Source organism: Myotis brandtii, unplaced genomic scaffold (assembly GCF_000412655.1).
Source record: "Myotis brandtii unplaced genomic scaffold, ASM41265v1 scaffold120, whole genome shotgun sequence".
NCBI lineage: Eukaryota > Metazoa > Chordata > Mammalia > Chiroptera > Vespertilionidae > Myotis > Myotis brandtii.
The window spans coordinates 1,177,618-1,194,610 of NW_005354174.1; the positions used below are offsets into that span (position 1 = coordinate 1,177,618).

The window sequence follows — 16,993 nt, forward strand, 5'->3', positions numbered from 1 at the left end:
ATGCGGGAAGAGACTGGACAAAAATTGTGCACCTATGGATGAGGACAGTGGGTAGGGAGTGAGGGCGGAGGGTGGGGCGGGAACTGAGAGGAGGGGAGTTATGGGGGGAAAAAGAGGAACAAATGTAATAATCTGAACAATAAAGATTTAATTAAAAAAAAACCTTTCTAAATTCTATGAAAAATATGATCAACATTAAGGAAAATTAACTCTCAGTTATTAAAACATAGTTCTTAAAAATCATAGTTATTTTATTATTTATTTCACTGTAGGTAAAGGACAATCATTCAATGATCTTGCCTGAATCAAATGAAATTAATTATTGAAGAGAAATAAAAAATAATCATTTGTGAGTATCCCAAGGGAAAAAGAAACTAGAAAAATGAATCTGCAAGATTCTCTGCAGTCTGAAGAAGATGGCTCACAACCACCACAACTGCCACATGACCAAATCCTTTTATCTGCAATTACAAGCTACTCATAAAAGATTAAAGAATAAAATGACTGTGTCAATCAACTGTCTTCAGGTCCTAAAATGGAAATAAGCATGCACTCTGGGATTCAAACATCCCAACTTTGACACCTATTTGATCTTGAGAAAATTTCTTTAACTTCTCATAGTCTTGGTTGCCTCTTTTCAGAATGGAGATGAAATGAAGGATTAAATGAAATAATGTACACAGAGTATAGTGCCTCCTCTAGAAAGTACCCAATCTGCATGTGGTAAATTTGAACCTTCCACAGAGCAAAGTATTGGGGAGAGGGGTGGTAGGGGTGACGGGAAGTGGGAGGGAAAGGACGGAGAAGTACAGGAACTATAATAAAAAATCATTTAATATTCTGCAAATATGTAATAAAGGCATATTAATATTATGTGTCTGACAAAAACTATAGATATGATTGTGAACAAACAACTATGTTTAGATTCTAATAAAAGTAAAAATTGGTCATTTTAATCTAATGTGGAAAGTACAATGAGGCAACAGACACAGGGTTTTCAGGGAGCATGTGAGCAGCTAGGCCCTGGAGGTCTTGCAGAGGCAAAAGAGTATTTACAAAAAGTCTGTAGGCAAGACAGGTAATAAAAGGACAGAAACACAAACAAAAAAACTGTTGTGTTCTCTTATAATTCAAACACAGGAATAACTTATACAAGGACCTGTATCATGGACCCAAGATAAAAGACAAAAAACAAAAAAGAACTTTACTTTTCAGGGAGTGACAAAAAAAGAATGTTAAAGATGACAGACATTTCAACCTAGAACTAGAAGGCAGTTAGACAGAATGCAGGCATTTCAAAGGTTAGCATCTAAAGGATGAGCCTTCAAACTCAAGAAGAGAGCTGCCAGATTGTTTTTGGCTAGGACTATGCATGTTCAGTAGTAGAGGATAGATACACTGATCTAAGTATGTAAAATGAATTACATTTTGAGTTTATAGTCTGTGTCTCCAAACTCTAACACTATGTGGAGCTAAATAACTGTGAAAAAACAGATGGGGAAAGGGTATTTCAAGAAAAAGCCAAAAGACCAGGGTTTAGTCTTAGACTATTCTCTCAGATATGAAAAAAAGAGAATGAATTAACAGCTGTTCCAACCTATTTCAAACATTTAGTTATATAGAACACATTTACGCTCTATCTATATGTTCTCATCACTCTGAACATCATCACCAAGATGTTCAGCATTGCCTGGCAGGTGTGGCTCAGTGGTAGAGCATCAACCTATGAAATAGAAAGTCACAGTTTGATTCCTGGTCAGGGCATATGACAGGGTTGCAGGCTCGATCCCCAGTAATGGGTGGGCAGGAGGCAGCCAATCAATGATTCTCTCTAATCATTGATGTTTCTATCTTTCTCCCTATATCTTGCTCTCTGAAATCAATTTAAAAATATTTTTTAAAAATATGTTCAGCATTATTGCAAACATTGTCTATGTCTCTCTTCACTATAAATGGCTTTAAAAATTAACTTGTCATTAAGAACATTGTTTATACTTGACCAAAAAAATTTCTTATAAAACTAATCTTAGGTATTTAAATAGCAAACTATGAGAGATAAATATAACCATCTTGATAAACATTTGGTTAAGATCTATTCAAGCATAAAAACTAGAACTTTGGGCTAAAGTTCTAATTCAATATCTTAAATTTAAATAAGAGGTAAGGTAACAATAGTTTGAAATTTGCAGTTCTGAAAATGTACTTGCCATGACAAAATCTAAAATCTTGTGTAAGTCAAATCAGTTAATTATTCTAACTGTATTGAATACAAACAGCTCCTCAGTTTCATTTGTGATTTACATAAAAGAGAATAAAATTTGATTAAATATGGCAGTATGTTCAACTTACTGTGACTTCAAATTTCACTTTATAATTGTATGTGAAAAAGTAATTAAAGGCATCTGCATTCTAATATAAATATTACTTACAAGTGAAATATTGTAATTCCTTTATGTTTCCTGGATAACTTGGCTCATTACACAAATTTAAATAGTTATTGATGCTGTAAAATAAATATTTTCTGTCTACTTATAAATTAGTTAATAACAGTCTCTATTTTTATCACAAGTTTCCACTTTCCTGACATATTATTTGAAAAGTATAAAGTAGCATATATGCTTTGAGTCGAAGAGCCTACAAAGATGCCAGTAGTGAACTGCTTAGACAGAAACTGAGAATTTATAAATGATAAATCAGTCATCAGAATGTAAACCTGCCCATGTCAGAATTTCTATAAGATGTTTAACAGTAATTCTGATTTTGTGAAAATGCTCTAATAGTAAGGCTCACTAAGACAGTAGCCATTTGCTGAAGCTAGTAGCAAATTGAGTTTCTGCTGAACTTGTTTATTCTGGTTCCTTATTTTTATAAATTATAAAAGAAAACCAACTAGCAAGAAAAACTTTCCACAGATGTGGAGGAGTTCATTTTTGCACTGGTCTATAGCCCTTTGTTAGAAAATTGCCTGCTCCCAAAACAATTAGTCTCTGGAAACAGTGGGTGAAACTCACTGATATTCACAAGCCAGGTATGTTTTCAATAATACAAGAGGATGCATATTCATTGTAAAGCACCTATTCTATACCAGGCATAGAGCTGAGTCCTGTAAAAGCCGAAAGTATCATTTCATGTACTCATAAAGGATAGCACAATATGCCACCCCAAATATGGCACTTTGGCATAAAGGATTATTTGGCATAAGGATTATTTTGAGTTGAGGGCAATTGAGAAGCAAATACAAGAAAAGCTCTCTGTCCTCCCCTATCTGCCTAATTTGTAAAGGTATCTTCCCTGCCCCTCTACCAGGAAGAACAGAAGTTATTCATCAGAGACAACCCTAGATCCTTATCACCAGAGGAAGGAATCTGTATAACAAACTTCATTAACAATCCTATCTGCCATTAGTTTCTCCATATTTTAGCCTTCCCACATTTTGCCATCCATAGAAGTTCAAAGCCCTTTTCTCTTTTTCTCCTCACTTCTCTACAAAATTATTGTATGTATTTTTTTGCTAGAATGATATATAAGCTCAAATTCTAACCACTCCTTGGAGTTATACATCAATGAATGCTCCCATGCAGGATGTTAATAAACTTTCATTTTCTTCATATCTGTCTTTTTTCAGTCTAATTTAAAAGACCCAGCCAATGAACCCAATATGGATAAGGAAAAAAATTTTCCTCATCTACACTCCTTATAACACACCTATGAGGTAAGTTGTATCATTAGCCCTGTTCTTCAGAGAAGGAAAAAAGTTCAAAGAGATTAAATAAATTTCCCAGAGTTACATAAATAATAAGTGGCATGGCCAGAGTGTTCACCCAAAGTCTGAAGAACTCAACATCATATCAGTATTTCTCAAAATGTAATCCAGGGTCCATGAACATCAGATTACCCTGGAAATCTAGGAAAGTAGAGTCCTAGGGCACACTGAATAAGTATCTTTGATGTTAGAATCAGTAACTTCCACTTTTAATAAACACCCTTCCCAAATAATTCTAATGCTCAATAAAGGCTGGTAACTACTAATATATCATAGCGGCCTTATAGTTGATTAATTTTTTAAAATTTATTTTTATTGATTTCAGAGAGGAAGGATGAGGGAGAGAGAAATAGAAACATTAATGATGAGAGAGTATCATTGATTGGCTGCTTCCTGCATGCTCCCTACAGAGGATGGAGCCTGCAACCCGGGCATGTGCCCTTGACTGGAATCGAACCTGGGACCCTTCAGTCCTCAGGACAATGCTCTATCCACTGAGCCAAACTGGCTAGGGCATTGATTAGTTTTTTTAATTTTGAGGTAGCTCTCTTATAAGAAACAGGAATATGACAAAAATCAACTATGATGTCAGCAATTTGAACTTTAAATTTTTAAATTTAATTTTATAAATAATAGAAAATTAAAAGCATATTATTTCTTCAGGTTTTTACCACACACTATTATTGGCTTATTTCTATGGCCAATATGTGCATTACGGGAGTAGATAAAATAATTAGATAATTCCCTTATATTTAAAGGAAGCTGACCTTCCATGTGCCTTAATTTAATACTAATCAGTTTTCTGTATCTCACATCATTTATTTAAGCAAAAGGTTTAGAAAGGAAGATCTTAGAACTAACTTTTGACCTTTAGAAGATCCTTAAATTTGTAAAATATCATAATTAATTTCCCCCTAAAACATGATATGTCTTTATATAAGCCCTCACATACTATGAGTTGTTAAAACTTATTCAAATATGATAATTACCTTGGTCCTTCTCTTTGGTATAAGTTTAACCCTACAATCCTAAAATAACATATACCTACTGCTCACTGCTGGGGAAATCAAATGTTTAAATCAGTATTTACAATGTAGACTTTTAATGGCTGAAAATTTTTTGACACAGTTAAGGCCAATAACATGCATTTAGTCCACTGCACTAAGAAAAACTCCAAGATAAACAGACCATGAGTATTGTACTCAAGGGATTTGTAACTTCTAAGGAGAAACCAAGCCATTTCCAAGACTCTAAGGCAGGGGTCCTCAAACTACGGCCCGCAGGCCACATGCAAATACAAATATTGTATTTGTTCCCGTTTTGTTTTTTTACTTCAAAATAAGATATGTGCAGTGTGCATAGGAATTTGTTCATAGTTTTTTTTTAAACTATAGTCCGGCCCTCCAACGGTCTGAGGGACAGTGAACTGGCCCCCTGTTTAAAAAGTTTGAGGACCCCTGCTCTAAGGTAAGGCAAAATGCATCTTAATTGCTTCAATTAAAATGTGAAGTATGCAGAAATGCAAATGAAAAATTAATTCAAACTGTAGAAAAATGGAGACCACATGACAAAAGCAGCAGCATCTGAGCTCTTAAATTCCTTGGAATTTCTTGGGTAGTAGAAGCCTTTTGTTTTACTGCATAAGGTGACTCTTGGTGGGTTCCTGGATGGGGGCTGATTACCAGAAAGACCAAGCCATAATTAGAAACTGTAACTTTCAGTCCCACTCCCCAATCTGGAGAGGGAAAGGACCTGGAAATGAAGCCTCCATAAAAATCCCCAAAGTATGGGGTTCAGAGAGTTTCAAGACTGATGAACACATCCACATGCTAGCAGGTCTAGTTTATCCCAGCTCCACAGGGACAGAAGCGCTCTTCCAGATCTTGCCCTATGTATCTCTTCATCTGGCTGTTCATCTGTATCCTTTCACATATCCTGTATTATATAATAAATCAGTACTCATACCCATTTCCCTGAATCCTGTGAGCTATTTTAGCAAATTATCAAACCCAAGGAGGGACTCATAGGAACCTCTAATTTACAGATGATTGGTCAGAAGCACGGTGACAACCTGGACTTGTGATTGGTATCTGAAGTGGGGGACAGAGTCCTCAACCAGAGGGGCAGCCTTGTGGCACTGAGCCCTAAACCTAGTGGTGTCTATGCTAACCCTAGGTAGATAGTGTCAGAATTGAAATGAATTGCAGGACACTCAAATGGTGTTTGTAGAGCGCTGGAGAATTGCTTGCTGTGGGGAAAAAACCCACACATTTGGAATATACTCGTAAAGTAGACAAAAAAGAGTTTTCCCTTTCAGCAAAGCATTTCATTTTATTACACTCTAGAAAAAAAAAAAAACTACTGACAATATAAATTTCTTCTTTATGGAAATTGCATTAAAAGTGAACAGGAAACAATGAAATGTCATTACTTACAATGTGTGACTCCAGCCAGAGTTTGGTAGAAAGTGGGAGTATCACTATCATCAGTGAGGGTCACATATACACCTCCAGACAGTAGCCAACGAGAAAAGGTAAAAGCTTCTTTGTTTAGAAGAAGCCAATTTCTAAACTTTTCATAGTTTACCTTTTCACCCTATGATTAGGAAAGAAAAAGCATAGTTTAGTCAAAATTTAAAGTATCTTACTTGGATCATGCACAACTTGAAATCTGCAATTAGTTGACATTAATCTACAAAGGAAGAATTATCTAAATAAATTATCTTGTAATCTTGGAAATCAAGGTGTTTTCAAAAACAACTGTATTTCAGAACTTCCATTTGCTCGAAATCTATATGCAAATTACAACATATTTCATCAATTCATGAAAGTAGTACATTGCTACTAATAAGTCATATTTTATTTGCTAAGGCATATCCTGAAATCAGTAAACTGCATTTCTTTTAATATTTAATAAACCCAATTTTCACTTATCCCTCTTCTTTAGCACCTCAATCTAAATTAGCATATATTTGAGAAATTAGCATATTTTAATTAAACACGTATGAAATTTAAGTGCTCTTTTAAGTTTCATTGGCAAATTAAAAACAACTTTCCCTGCCTTAGCTGGTTTGGCTCAGTGGATAGAGCATCGCCCTGCAGACTGAAGGGTCCCAGGTTCGATTCCAGTCAAGGGCATGTACCGTGGTTGTGGGCACATCCCCAGTAGGGAGTGTGCAGGAGGCAGCTGATCGATGTTTCTAACTCTCTATCCCTCTCCCTTCCTCTCTGTAAAAAATCAATAAAATATATTTAAAAAAAAAAATTTCCCAGAGTCCTCAACCAGAAGGCATCAATGAAAACATGTACTAGTATTCACAAGTCAACTAGAATACAAAAAAGAAACAAGTATATTTCTATTTCTTTGCTTTCTTTCCTTGCTAAGACTTCTTTGCCTTGTTAAATCTCTGGAGAAAAATAGTACCCAGGCTGGGACAGAACATCACATGGCTATGCAAATCAATCTCTTTGGAAGACAACAGGACTTACGTTGAGTGAGGGCCAGATGTTACTGTGAGAAAAAGGGAGACCCAACTCACCCAGGAAATACAATTAGGAATGACACTGAGGAGATATTAAGGGATACAAATAACTTATAACCTAAAAGAGATATGGTGGAGCCCTAGCCGGTTTGGCTCAGTGGATAGACCCTTGGCCTGTGGACTGAAGGGTCCTGGGTTCGAGGTCCTGGGTTCGATTCTGGTCAAGGGCACATTTTTTTAGAGCAGTTTCCCTGGCCCTGATTGGGATGCGTGCCAGAGACAACCAATAGATGTGTCTCTCTCACATCGATGTTTTTCTCTCTATCTCTCCCCCACTCCCTTCTACTCTCTCAAAAAAATCAATGGGAAAATATCCTTGAGTTAGGATTAACAAAAAAATTAAATAAGTAAAAACCAAACAAACAAAAAATATGAATTTCTATTTTAAAATATATATACAGTAAGAAAAAAAAACCAATACTACTCCTATGTGGATTTCCTTTATAACAAACATCATTTATCAAGGCTAATAAAGCCAAGGCAGAAAAAGTAGAGACCCATTCCATGTCTCTTAAATCTAGGTGCTAGGTCCATTATCTTTTAGTTATAGTGCTTCTTTTTAGTTTTGGGGGGTTTTTTAGGAGTGCAAAACACACAAAACATTATGGAAGATCTAAAAAATAAGCCTATTCTAAGAAAACTGATACTGAAACATGGTAATTTGAAAAGCTCGAGTCTTGGTAATTTGGAAAATTACCAATTCTTGGAAAAGCTCAATCATCAGATACATTACTCAGAAATTACAGCAGGTAAATACATCAAATAGCTGAATCAGGTAAAATTAGCCCATTTATAATGTTGAGTTTTTATCACCCATTAAGTATCTAATGATTTTCATAGCCTTACATATGAATGTTGTAATACCTTGACCCCTCATTTCTTTGATCTTCCCCCTTCCAAAGCTCGTGTCCTTCATAAAACACTACCCCAGATATTTTCTACCAAAGTCTTATGATCATTTTCTTAAAATAACCATTGCTCTTCCCAAAAATGCAATTTTAAGCCTCTCCCCATCACAATTTCCTCTTATAAGCACATTCCTTCTAGTAACCCAACTCCAGTGATTTTTTTATTCCACAGGACCTACAACAATGAGCTACCCTTCAAATCTAATGATCATTTCTCAGTGATCAGAGGTCAACTCATTTGACCTTTCAGTTTATTTGACTTAAACACTCCTTCCTCTTAAAACACTTTTATCACTTGGCTTCCAGGACACTATTCACTCTTGGGTCTCCTCACAGGCTACTCATTGGACACCTGTTTTGGATTCCTCTTCATCTTGCCAATCTCTATCTATAAGCCAATAAATCCTTTTGTTTTCTACCTATAAGCCAATAAATCCTTTCCCTTGAACTCCAACTTATTATGTCAAAAAGGATAGCTGACAACTCCACTTGAATGTCTAATGATTCTCAAATTTAATTATGCCCCAAACCTCCCTCTCTAGTGGTCTTAGCCATCTTAGTTAATGGCAACTCATTTACTAAATCAGGCCAAACACCTTAGTCATTCTCTTCTCTTTCTGTCACAGCCCATAATCAATACAAGAAAAGATCCTGTCAACTCTACCTTCAAAATAAATATAGAATCTAAATCTAAAAACTTATCACCTCACTGCCTGCCACACATGATGGTAATGGCCATTACCTCTTTCTTGGGTCATTCAGATACCTCAATTGGACTCTGTCCAGCCTACCCTACAGATAAAAGCTAAAATGATCATATTTAAAAAAACAAAAACACAACTCATGTAGTCGTCTGCTCAAAATTCTTTAATGGTTTCCATCTCACTATGGGTGAAGTCAAAGAACTCACACAGGGTTATATATATAGTACCCCTAACTATCCCACCCCTCCCCCAACCTCTGCAACTTCATTTCCTACAATATTGCCTGCTCACTACATTCCAGCTAAATTGGCCTCTTTGTTGCTCCTTAATCATGTCAAGTACACTCCCACTTCAGGGCCTTAGCTATATTCTCTTAGTGGAAAGTGCTTTCCCCAGATATCTGGTTTTATCTCTCACTTCCTTTAAATTTTTTGTTCAAATGTCATTTTATCTAACAAGCCTTTCCTAACTAGTCTATACAAAATACTGACACTCAGCTACCTCCTCCCTATCACCACCTAAATCTTTTTTTTTCCCCTCACTCAAGGATATTTTTCCATTGATTTTTTTTTTTTTTTTAGAGAGTGGAAGGAAGAGAGGAGGAAGGGAGGGGAAAGGAGGGAGAGGAAAGAAGGAAGAGAAGGAGGGAGGGAAGGAGGAAAGAAGGGGGAGAAGGGGAAAGAAAAAAGGAGGGAGGGAGGGAGGGAGAGACAGAGATAGAAACATCTATGTTGGAGAGACATTGATTGGTTGCCTCCCACATTGATTGGTTGCCAGAGATAGAGCCTGCAACTGAGGTACCTGCCCTTGACCTGGAATCAAACCCCTTGACTCTTTAGTCTAAGGGCTGATGCTCTAATCACCAAGCCAAACTGGCCAGGGCTATTTTATATTTTCCTATAGCACTAATTATCATCTAATATATATACCTGCTTTTGTGCCTGAATTAGAGAACTGGGTGATAACCACATTTAATTCCCATCTATAAAACGGGAATGTCTTTATAAACCTTATTAAAATAAAAAACATACACATTTTTCCCCCAAATGAGCAGAGTATTAACACATTTGACATCTCTGGGGGGGAAAAATCCAATTAATCAAGCCTGAAAAGGTTAGAATACATTTTTTCTGACTAGTAAATGTTTGTTATTGGAGGGGGGAAAAACACATAGCTAGCCAGTTTGTCTTGAAATATTAAAAGACTATCACAGCAACTTCCAGTCAATATGTCAGAACCAAAAATGCAAGAGGCTAATCCTCTGCACCAAATACATAGAAATACTGAGTAAAATATAACACCATAACCACTACCAAAAACTGCACTGCCCAGCTCAAAAGCAAGAAAGGGAAATCTCCAAGTGCTATCAACACAGAGGAAGCTCAAAGTCAGAGTGGTAAAAATCTTAAGATAAAGAGTCCAAAGAGATATATATACCTGCAGTACTGACAATCAATGTCTATATAGTTAGGAAGGTGACTAAACTAAACTGAATAAAAACTCCCTGAATAAAACCAAGAGCAGTGAAGGATTGTCATTTCTGTGAAATGAAAGTGGGTCAAAGAGCCACCCATAAGAAATCATACAGCATGAGTGCTGCAGGAAAGATTCAGAAACTTCTAAAAGGGTTTTTTTTTACTCCACCATCTCTAGGAATTTTTCCCATATTAGCAGACCTCGGAAAAGAAAAACGGGAATTTTCTCTGAAAGATCCACATTTTGTAATGTTTAACTTTTATACAATAAAAATTAAAAAATTATGAAAAGAGAAAAAATGATAAATTTTGTAAACCCAAATATTTTACAATGCAAATCAACTTAGTAATAAAAAGTAAAACAGGCCCTGATGGGTCATAGAGATATAAGACTGGATCAAGGCAAATGAGTGATTTACCTATATGTCCATGATGAAAAGCAATGGCACTACAATGCGAGCAATGCCCAGGTTCCTGCAGGATCACAGTGTGAGAATGTGTGTGTTGGTGTAAGAATATGGGAGTGTATTTCATTATAGACAGCTGCCTTTACAGTAGAATTGGGTTTCAGATTCACATATGTAGCAGAAATAAGTACCATGGATCTTTGAGCACAAAACATGGTTAAAACATCAACTGTTAAATAAAAAAAATGTTAAGAATATGCTGCACATAAATATTTATTCATCATAGCAAACTAAGAATTAATACTCATAGTCAACAGGTAGGGATAAAATGTAAATCTTTAAATATACCTCTGAGAAACATTTCCTGAGTGTATCTGGGACTTTACCATCCACAACATGGAGCATTCTTTCCATTTCTTCCCGTGTAACATAGCTTCCGGATTCACTTGCAAAAAGACTAAAAATGTCTAGGATAAAGAAAAAATAAATTAATCTTATCACAGATCAAATATACCCCTTGGTGGAAGTAGGGAAGAAAGAGAAAGGTAACAATTACTCAGTGATTACTAGTGCCAAGCACTTTATGAACACATAAATTTATTTATTCCTCAAAACAACCCAGCAATGCAAATTAAAACAGAAATGTGAGCCCTAACCAGTTTGGCTTAGTGGATAGAGTGTCGGCCCACAGTATGAAGAGTCCTGGGTTTGATTCCAGTCAAGGGCAGGTACCTCTGTTGCATGCTGCATCCCCCAGCCCTGGTCAGGGCACTTGTGGGAGTAAACCAATCGATGTGTCTCTTTCACATCAATGTTTCTCTCTCTCTGTCTCTTTCCCCTCCCTGTAGCAGTCTCTAAAAATCAATGGAAAAATATCCTTGGGTGAGGATTAAAAAAAAAACAAAAAAAACAACCCATCCAGCAATGTGATATACTTTTAAACATACCAAATTTGCAAAAATGTTTAGGTGTGACAATACAAAGAGTTAGCAATAATGTGGGAAAAACAGAAACTCTTATACATTGTTAATTAGAGTATGAATTACTGCAACCACTGCTGCTATGAACATTTGTGTACTTTTTTTTAAATGAATACAGTTGCCCCTTGAACCACACAGATTTGAACCGTTGGGGTCCACTTATACACAGATTCCCCCCCCCAACACACAATAAATACCTCTACTGTTTTTCAATTCACAATTGGGAGCCTACAGATACAGAAAACTGACTGTATGCATTGATCTATGCCATTTTATATAGGCCACCTTGAACATCTTCAAATTATGGTATTCCCAGGAGGTCCTGAAACCAATCCCTCCTAGATACCAAGGGATAGCTAAGTTTTGAATGAGTCAAAAATTGTATCTGAATTTTCAACTGTACAGGAGTTGGTGCCCCTAATTCCTGCATTGTTCCAGGGTCAACTATCCATTTTCAATTTTCTTGGGTATGTAACTAGAAGTGGAATTGCTGGATCATATGATAACTTGATTTTTAAAAATTTGTTTTTATTGATTTTTGAGAGAGAGAGAGAAAAGCACATCGATGTGAGAGCAAAACATTGATCGACTGCCTCCTATATGCCCCCTAACAGGAATCAAGCCTGCAACCTGGGCACGTGCCCTGACTGGGAATCCAACCGGCAACGGTAGGACTACACCCAATCGAGCCACAACAGGCCAGGGCAAAAACTTGATTTTTAAGAAAAGTCTGAGGAACTGCCCAATTGTTTTCTCAAGTGGCTACACTATAAGCAATGTATGAGGATTGCAATTTTCCCACATCCTCACTAACACTAATTATTATGTTTCTTCAGTTTGTTTATTTGTTATCCTCGCCAGAGGATAGTTTTCCTTTAATTTTTAGAGAGAGTGAAAAGAGAGGAAGGGAGACGGGAGAAACATCGATGTGAAAGAGAGATATTGATTGGTTGCCTCCCAAATGTGCCCCAACTGGAGCCAGAGATTGAACCTGCAATCCCTCAATGCTCTGGCCGATGCTCTAACCACTGAAAATATTGGCCAGGGCTATGTTTCTTTTTAATTTTAACCATTCTCGTGGGTGTGACTTGTTGTGTCATTGTAAATTTTTTTTTACATTTCCCTAAAAACTAATTATGTTGAGCATTTTTCTTTTTAAAAAAAAATATATTTTTATTGATTTCAGAAAGGAAGGGAGAGGGAGAGATAGAAACATCAATATCAATGATGAAAGAGAATCATTGACTGGCTGCCTCCTGCATGCCCCAAGCTGGGGATGGAGCCCACAACCAGAGCATGTGCCCTGACCGGGAATGCAACCATGACCTCCTGGTTCATAGTCGGTGCTCAACCACTGACCCACACTGGCTGGGCTGTTGAGCATTTTTTCAAGGGCTTTTTGGACACTTGTTATCTTCTTCAGATAAATATCAATTTAAATCCTTTGCTTATCATCAGAAATTTGAGGTAAGGCCCTAACTGGCTAGCTCACTCGGTTACAGCATAATCCTGATATGCCAAGTTTGTGGGTTCACTCCCTGGTCAGGGCACATATAAGAAATAACCAGTGGATACATAAGTAAATGAAACAACAAAGCAATTTCTCTCTCTCTCAAATCAATATAAAAAAATGAGGTAAAATAATTCTGTGCCCATCTATATTATCATATTGAGATAAAAAAAAAGTACTTACATTTTGCTTTCTCTTCATCTTTGCCTCTTGTAAGAAGAACAAGTCCAACTATTAAATTATTGAAGTGTAGTCCCTTTGATGTTCCACCAAAAGAACAGTAAATCACCTAGGAGAAAATGATAAAGCCAATCTTAGATGTTGAGGAATCTGAGGCTGATAACACCTTAAACAAATCTTGTCTCCATCTCCAAACAAGGCCCCTGGTAAACTTTAGTGAAATTATGTTAAGTTTCTCCCCCTTCTTCCTCTTTAACACCTTGTTATTGCACTGAGCCAAGAATATACTGTATGTATTCTCAAATACATATACCACTGGCTCACACACTAAATATTTATTCTTTTTCTTTGGATTCCTTAGCAAGGTCCAGAAAGATAAGGTCCTTCAACAGCCCTAATAATGTGATAAGGATTCTGTGGTATTACAGAACTTCCTTCAACTTCTATAAAATGTATACACATCATTTTGATTTGAAAGACTGACATTCTCTAACTGAATGTGTAACCATGCAGAAACTTCATTTCTTTAATATGACCTTTTCTTCTTTCTTTCCTTTTGATTCAAACTGGCCTCATCCAGCAACCAGACCCACGTGCCTTCTTCGTTGCACATTCACTCCCTCAATCATTAAATCCTTGGGACAATGACATTCTGGTCTGCATCAAATAATCTCAGGAACAAAGCCTCAGGTCTGTTGACTAGAGACAGAGTTTCAGTCAGACTAGAGATAACATCTAGGCCTTAGCTGTGTTCAGCTCCAGAAAAAAACACTATTTAGTTCAGTCTCTGCTGTCCTATACAAAACATCCATCTTTCAACCACAAAGTTAAATGTTCTATACAAACAAAGCTGGGTTGGAGAACCACCCAGCTTTAGTTTTTCCAGATATTCAGCATGCAAAGGCCGGCTTGTAGCACTGGAGAACCTTGACCGCATCTTCTTTGTTGAATCTCCCTCACTTCCTCCCAATGATAACCTAATCTCCCTAATCCTCAGAATCTTAGCATGTATATTCTGTGCTTTCAATCTTGGTTCTGTTTAAAAATGCCCAGGAATCAGTCTAACTTCCCCTGATTCTTTCCTCTTCATACACCTCTGAGACTGCCACACCACCTGTCTCTTCCTAGGGTTCCATACCCCCAGCCAGCACAACATTATGGCCAAGGTACAGACTGTTACTTACAAATAGCACCTCGTCCTAAGCATTTTAAATCGATGAGTAGGGTTATGATATAGAAGGCATATGTATTAATTTTGTAAATAACAAAGTTGGGAGGGATGGCTAATAAAATAGGTATTACAGAATACCTATTCTGATTCTACAATACAGAATCAAACTCATTAAGATGGACACTTGGCTAAAGGTAATAAGATTAAATGTAATGTATTTAGAGTTTCTTAACAATTTAGTTTATATAAATATAGAAGAACAGAATTGAGCTTGGAAATTTTAGGCAACAAAGCTATAACCTTTTTGCATAAGTTAACAGAATTTTATGCTGCATGGTAATGACACAAGAATAAAGTATTCTCCTACTGTTCACTAATCTAATTCAATCTAGAGAACAGCATGGGATTAACCAGTATGCATATTAACTATGGTTAGGGAGCAGCAGGGAAAAAGAAGTTATTTAAATGCCTATAAGGGAAGGTTCCAGTTTCCCAATTCAAATAGCTGAATTCCATCTCTGGGAGGTATCAGATTTCCTATGGGGGCTCCAGTAGAGACAACAAAAATTTGGGATCAGGATACTGTGCCAAAATCCTCTGTGGCTTCTAGTTCCACCCCCATTTCTAAAGCCAGAAAATGAGGATTAATAAGAATAGCATCTACACCTCACATGGTGTGGTGAGAATTACATGAGATAAATTACATAAAATGTTTATCATAGCTCCAGATAACTGGCAAATAACTCCATAAATGTTAGTTATTATCATTTTCAGTGGGAAGCAACATAGAACAGTAGCTAAAATGGATTTGGATACATGGACTTGCTCATTAGCTTTAATACTTGAGCAAGTAACCTAACTTCCTTAAGCCTCAGTATCTTTTCCTCACTGATAAAATGATAGTAACATCAATACTTACATAATGACAAATGTCATAAAACTTAAGTTGTCAGATAAAAATTTGTGAATTCATTAGGCAAATATAATTTAGCTAAGTGTTCAAAGTTAATATCCCAATTAATAGATAAACCAGTTACATGTGGTTGTTCAAAGTACTAAACGATATACTTGCAAAGCAGCTAATAAAGTAACTAGCATATAATATTAATAAACAACAATCAAAGTCTATCACAGTGACATAGTATCTCTGAGGGAAAGTTTGGTTTCAAATAACCAAATTGTACCTCTTGTAACATCTGCAAACTATGTTATTATATACTAGTGGCCTGGTGCACGAATTCATGCACATTGAAAGGAAATTGATTAGAAGAAATATTTTATTATTGCTATTCGCCCTTTCTCTATAATAGAAGTGTCAACCAAATTCACAATCGACAATGACAGATCAAAATGCACACGTGCGATTGGTGCCAGTGAGAGCTTTATATGTATCACACATGCGTGAGTCAATGTTTATTTTTAAATTGCCAGTGCACGTCATATGTATCAGCCAGTCGGACGGTCGGTCACTTAGTCTTTTATATATAGAGATAACTATGTTATTGCCAGTTTTGGGTTCAGCTGAAATTATTCATTGGAGGATAAAAATAACAACCTTGACCATTATAGCATGATGCTCTGAAATGACCTAATGAGGAACAGACTAATGATAATTAAACAGTTCAGGCAGTATCTCTTTGGAATTCAAGAATATTAAGTAAATATTCTATTATCTTTCAAATAAATAGGCTCGTGTGGGCTTAATGTGGTTCCTAAAGATTATTTAAAAAATAATCCTGCCCTAGCCGGCTTGGCTCAGTGGACAGAGCGTCAGACTGCGGACTGAAGGGTCCCAGGTTCGATTCCAGCCAAGGTTGTTCGATTCCAACCCACATGCCTGGGTTGTGGGCTCAATCCCCAGTAGGGGGCCTGCAGGAGGCAGCTGATCAATGATTCTCTCACATCATTGATGTTTCTATCTCTCTCTCCTTCTCCCTTCCTCTATGAAATCAATAAAGAAATATATTTTAGGAGGAAACCAAGATGGCGGCATAGGTAAACACCGGAGATTGCTGCCTCGCACAACCACTTCAAAAACACAACTAAAAGACAGAACGGACATCATCCAGAACCACAGGAAGGGTGGCTGAGCGTAATTTCTACAACTAGAAGGAAAGAGAAAAGCATACCGACACTCAGAGGAGGTGCAGTGCTGAAGTAAATACAAAGGTGCAGAGGTGCATGCGGAGAGGGCTGGCAGCTGAGGACACGATTGTCTTTTTCAATCGGGAGGGAGTCTCAGGCTCTGAGCTCCAGTTCCGGGCGAGTCTCTGGGGACCCAGACTCATACTGGAGAAACGGGACTGTCTGGCATCGGTCGGAACTCGAGGGCAGCTTTCTCTCGGAGGCACTCG

At 36.9% G+C, this 16,993-nt stretch overlaps 1 protein-coding gene across 6 annotated transcripts in view; it reads right to left on the bottom strand.

The window, feature by feature from the left end:
• USP32 (ubiquitin specific peptidase 32) overlaps positions 1–16,993 on the bottom strand; it is a 123,231-nt gene that overhangs the window by 65,679 nt on the left and 40,559 nt on the right. For all 6 annotated transcript variants that reach the window (XM_014531590.1, XM_005858550.2, XM_014531570.1 and 3 more), the window contains exons 3-5: positions 13,472–13,577; positions 11,147–11,265; positions 6,199–6,358 (exon numbers count right to left, since the gene is read on the bottom strand). In XM_014531590.1, the coding sequence (XP_014387076.1) occupies positions 6,199–6,358; positions 11,147–11,265; positions 13,472–13,577 (385 nt within the window). The remainder of the gene's footprint in view (positions 1–6,198; positions 6,359–11,146; positions 11,266–13,471; positions 13,578–16,993) is intronic.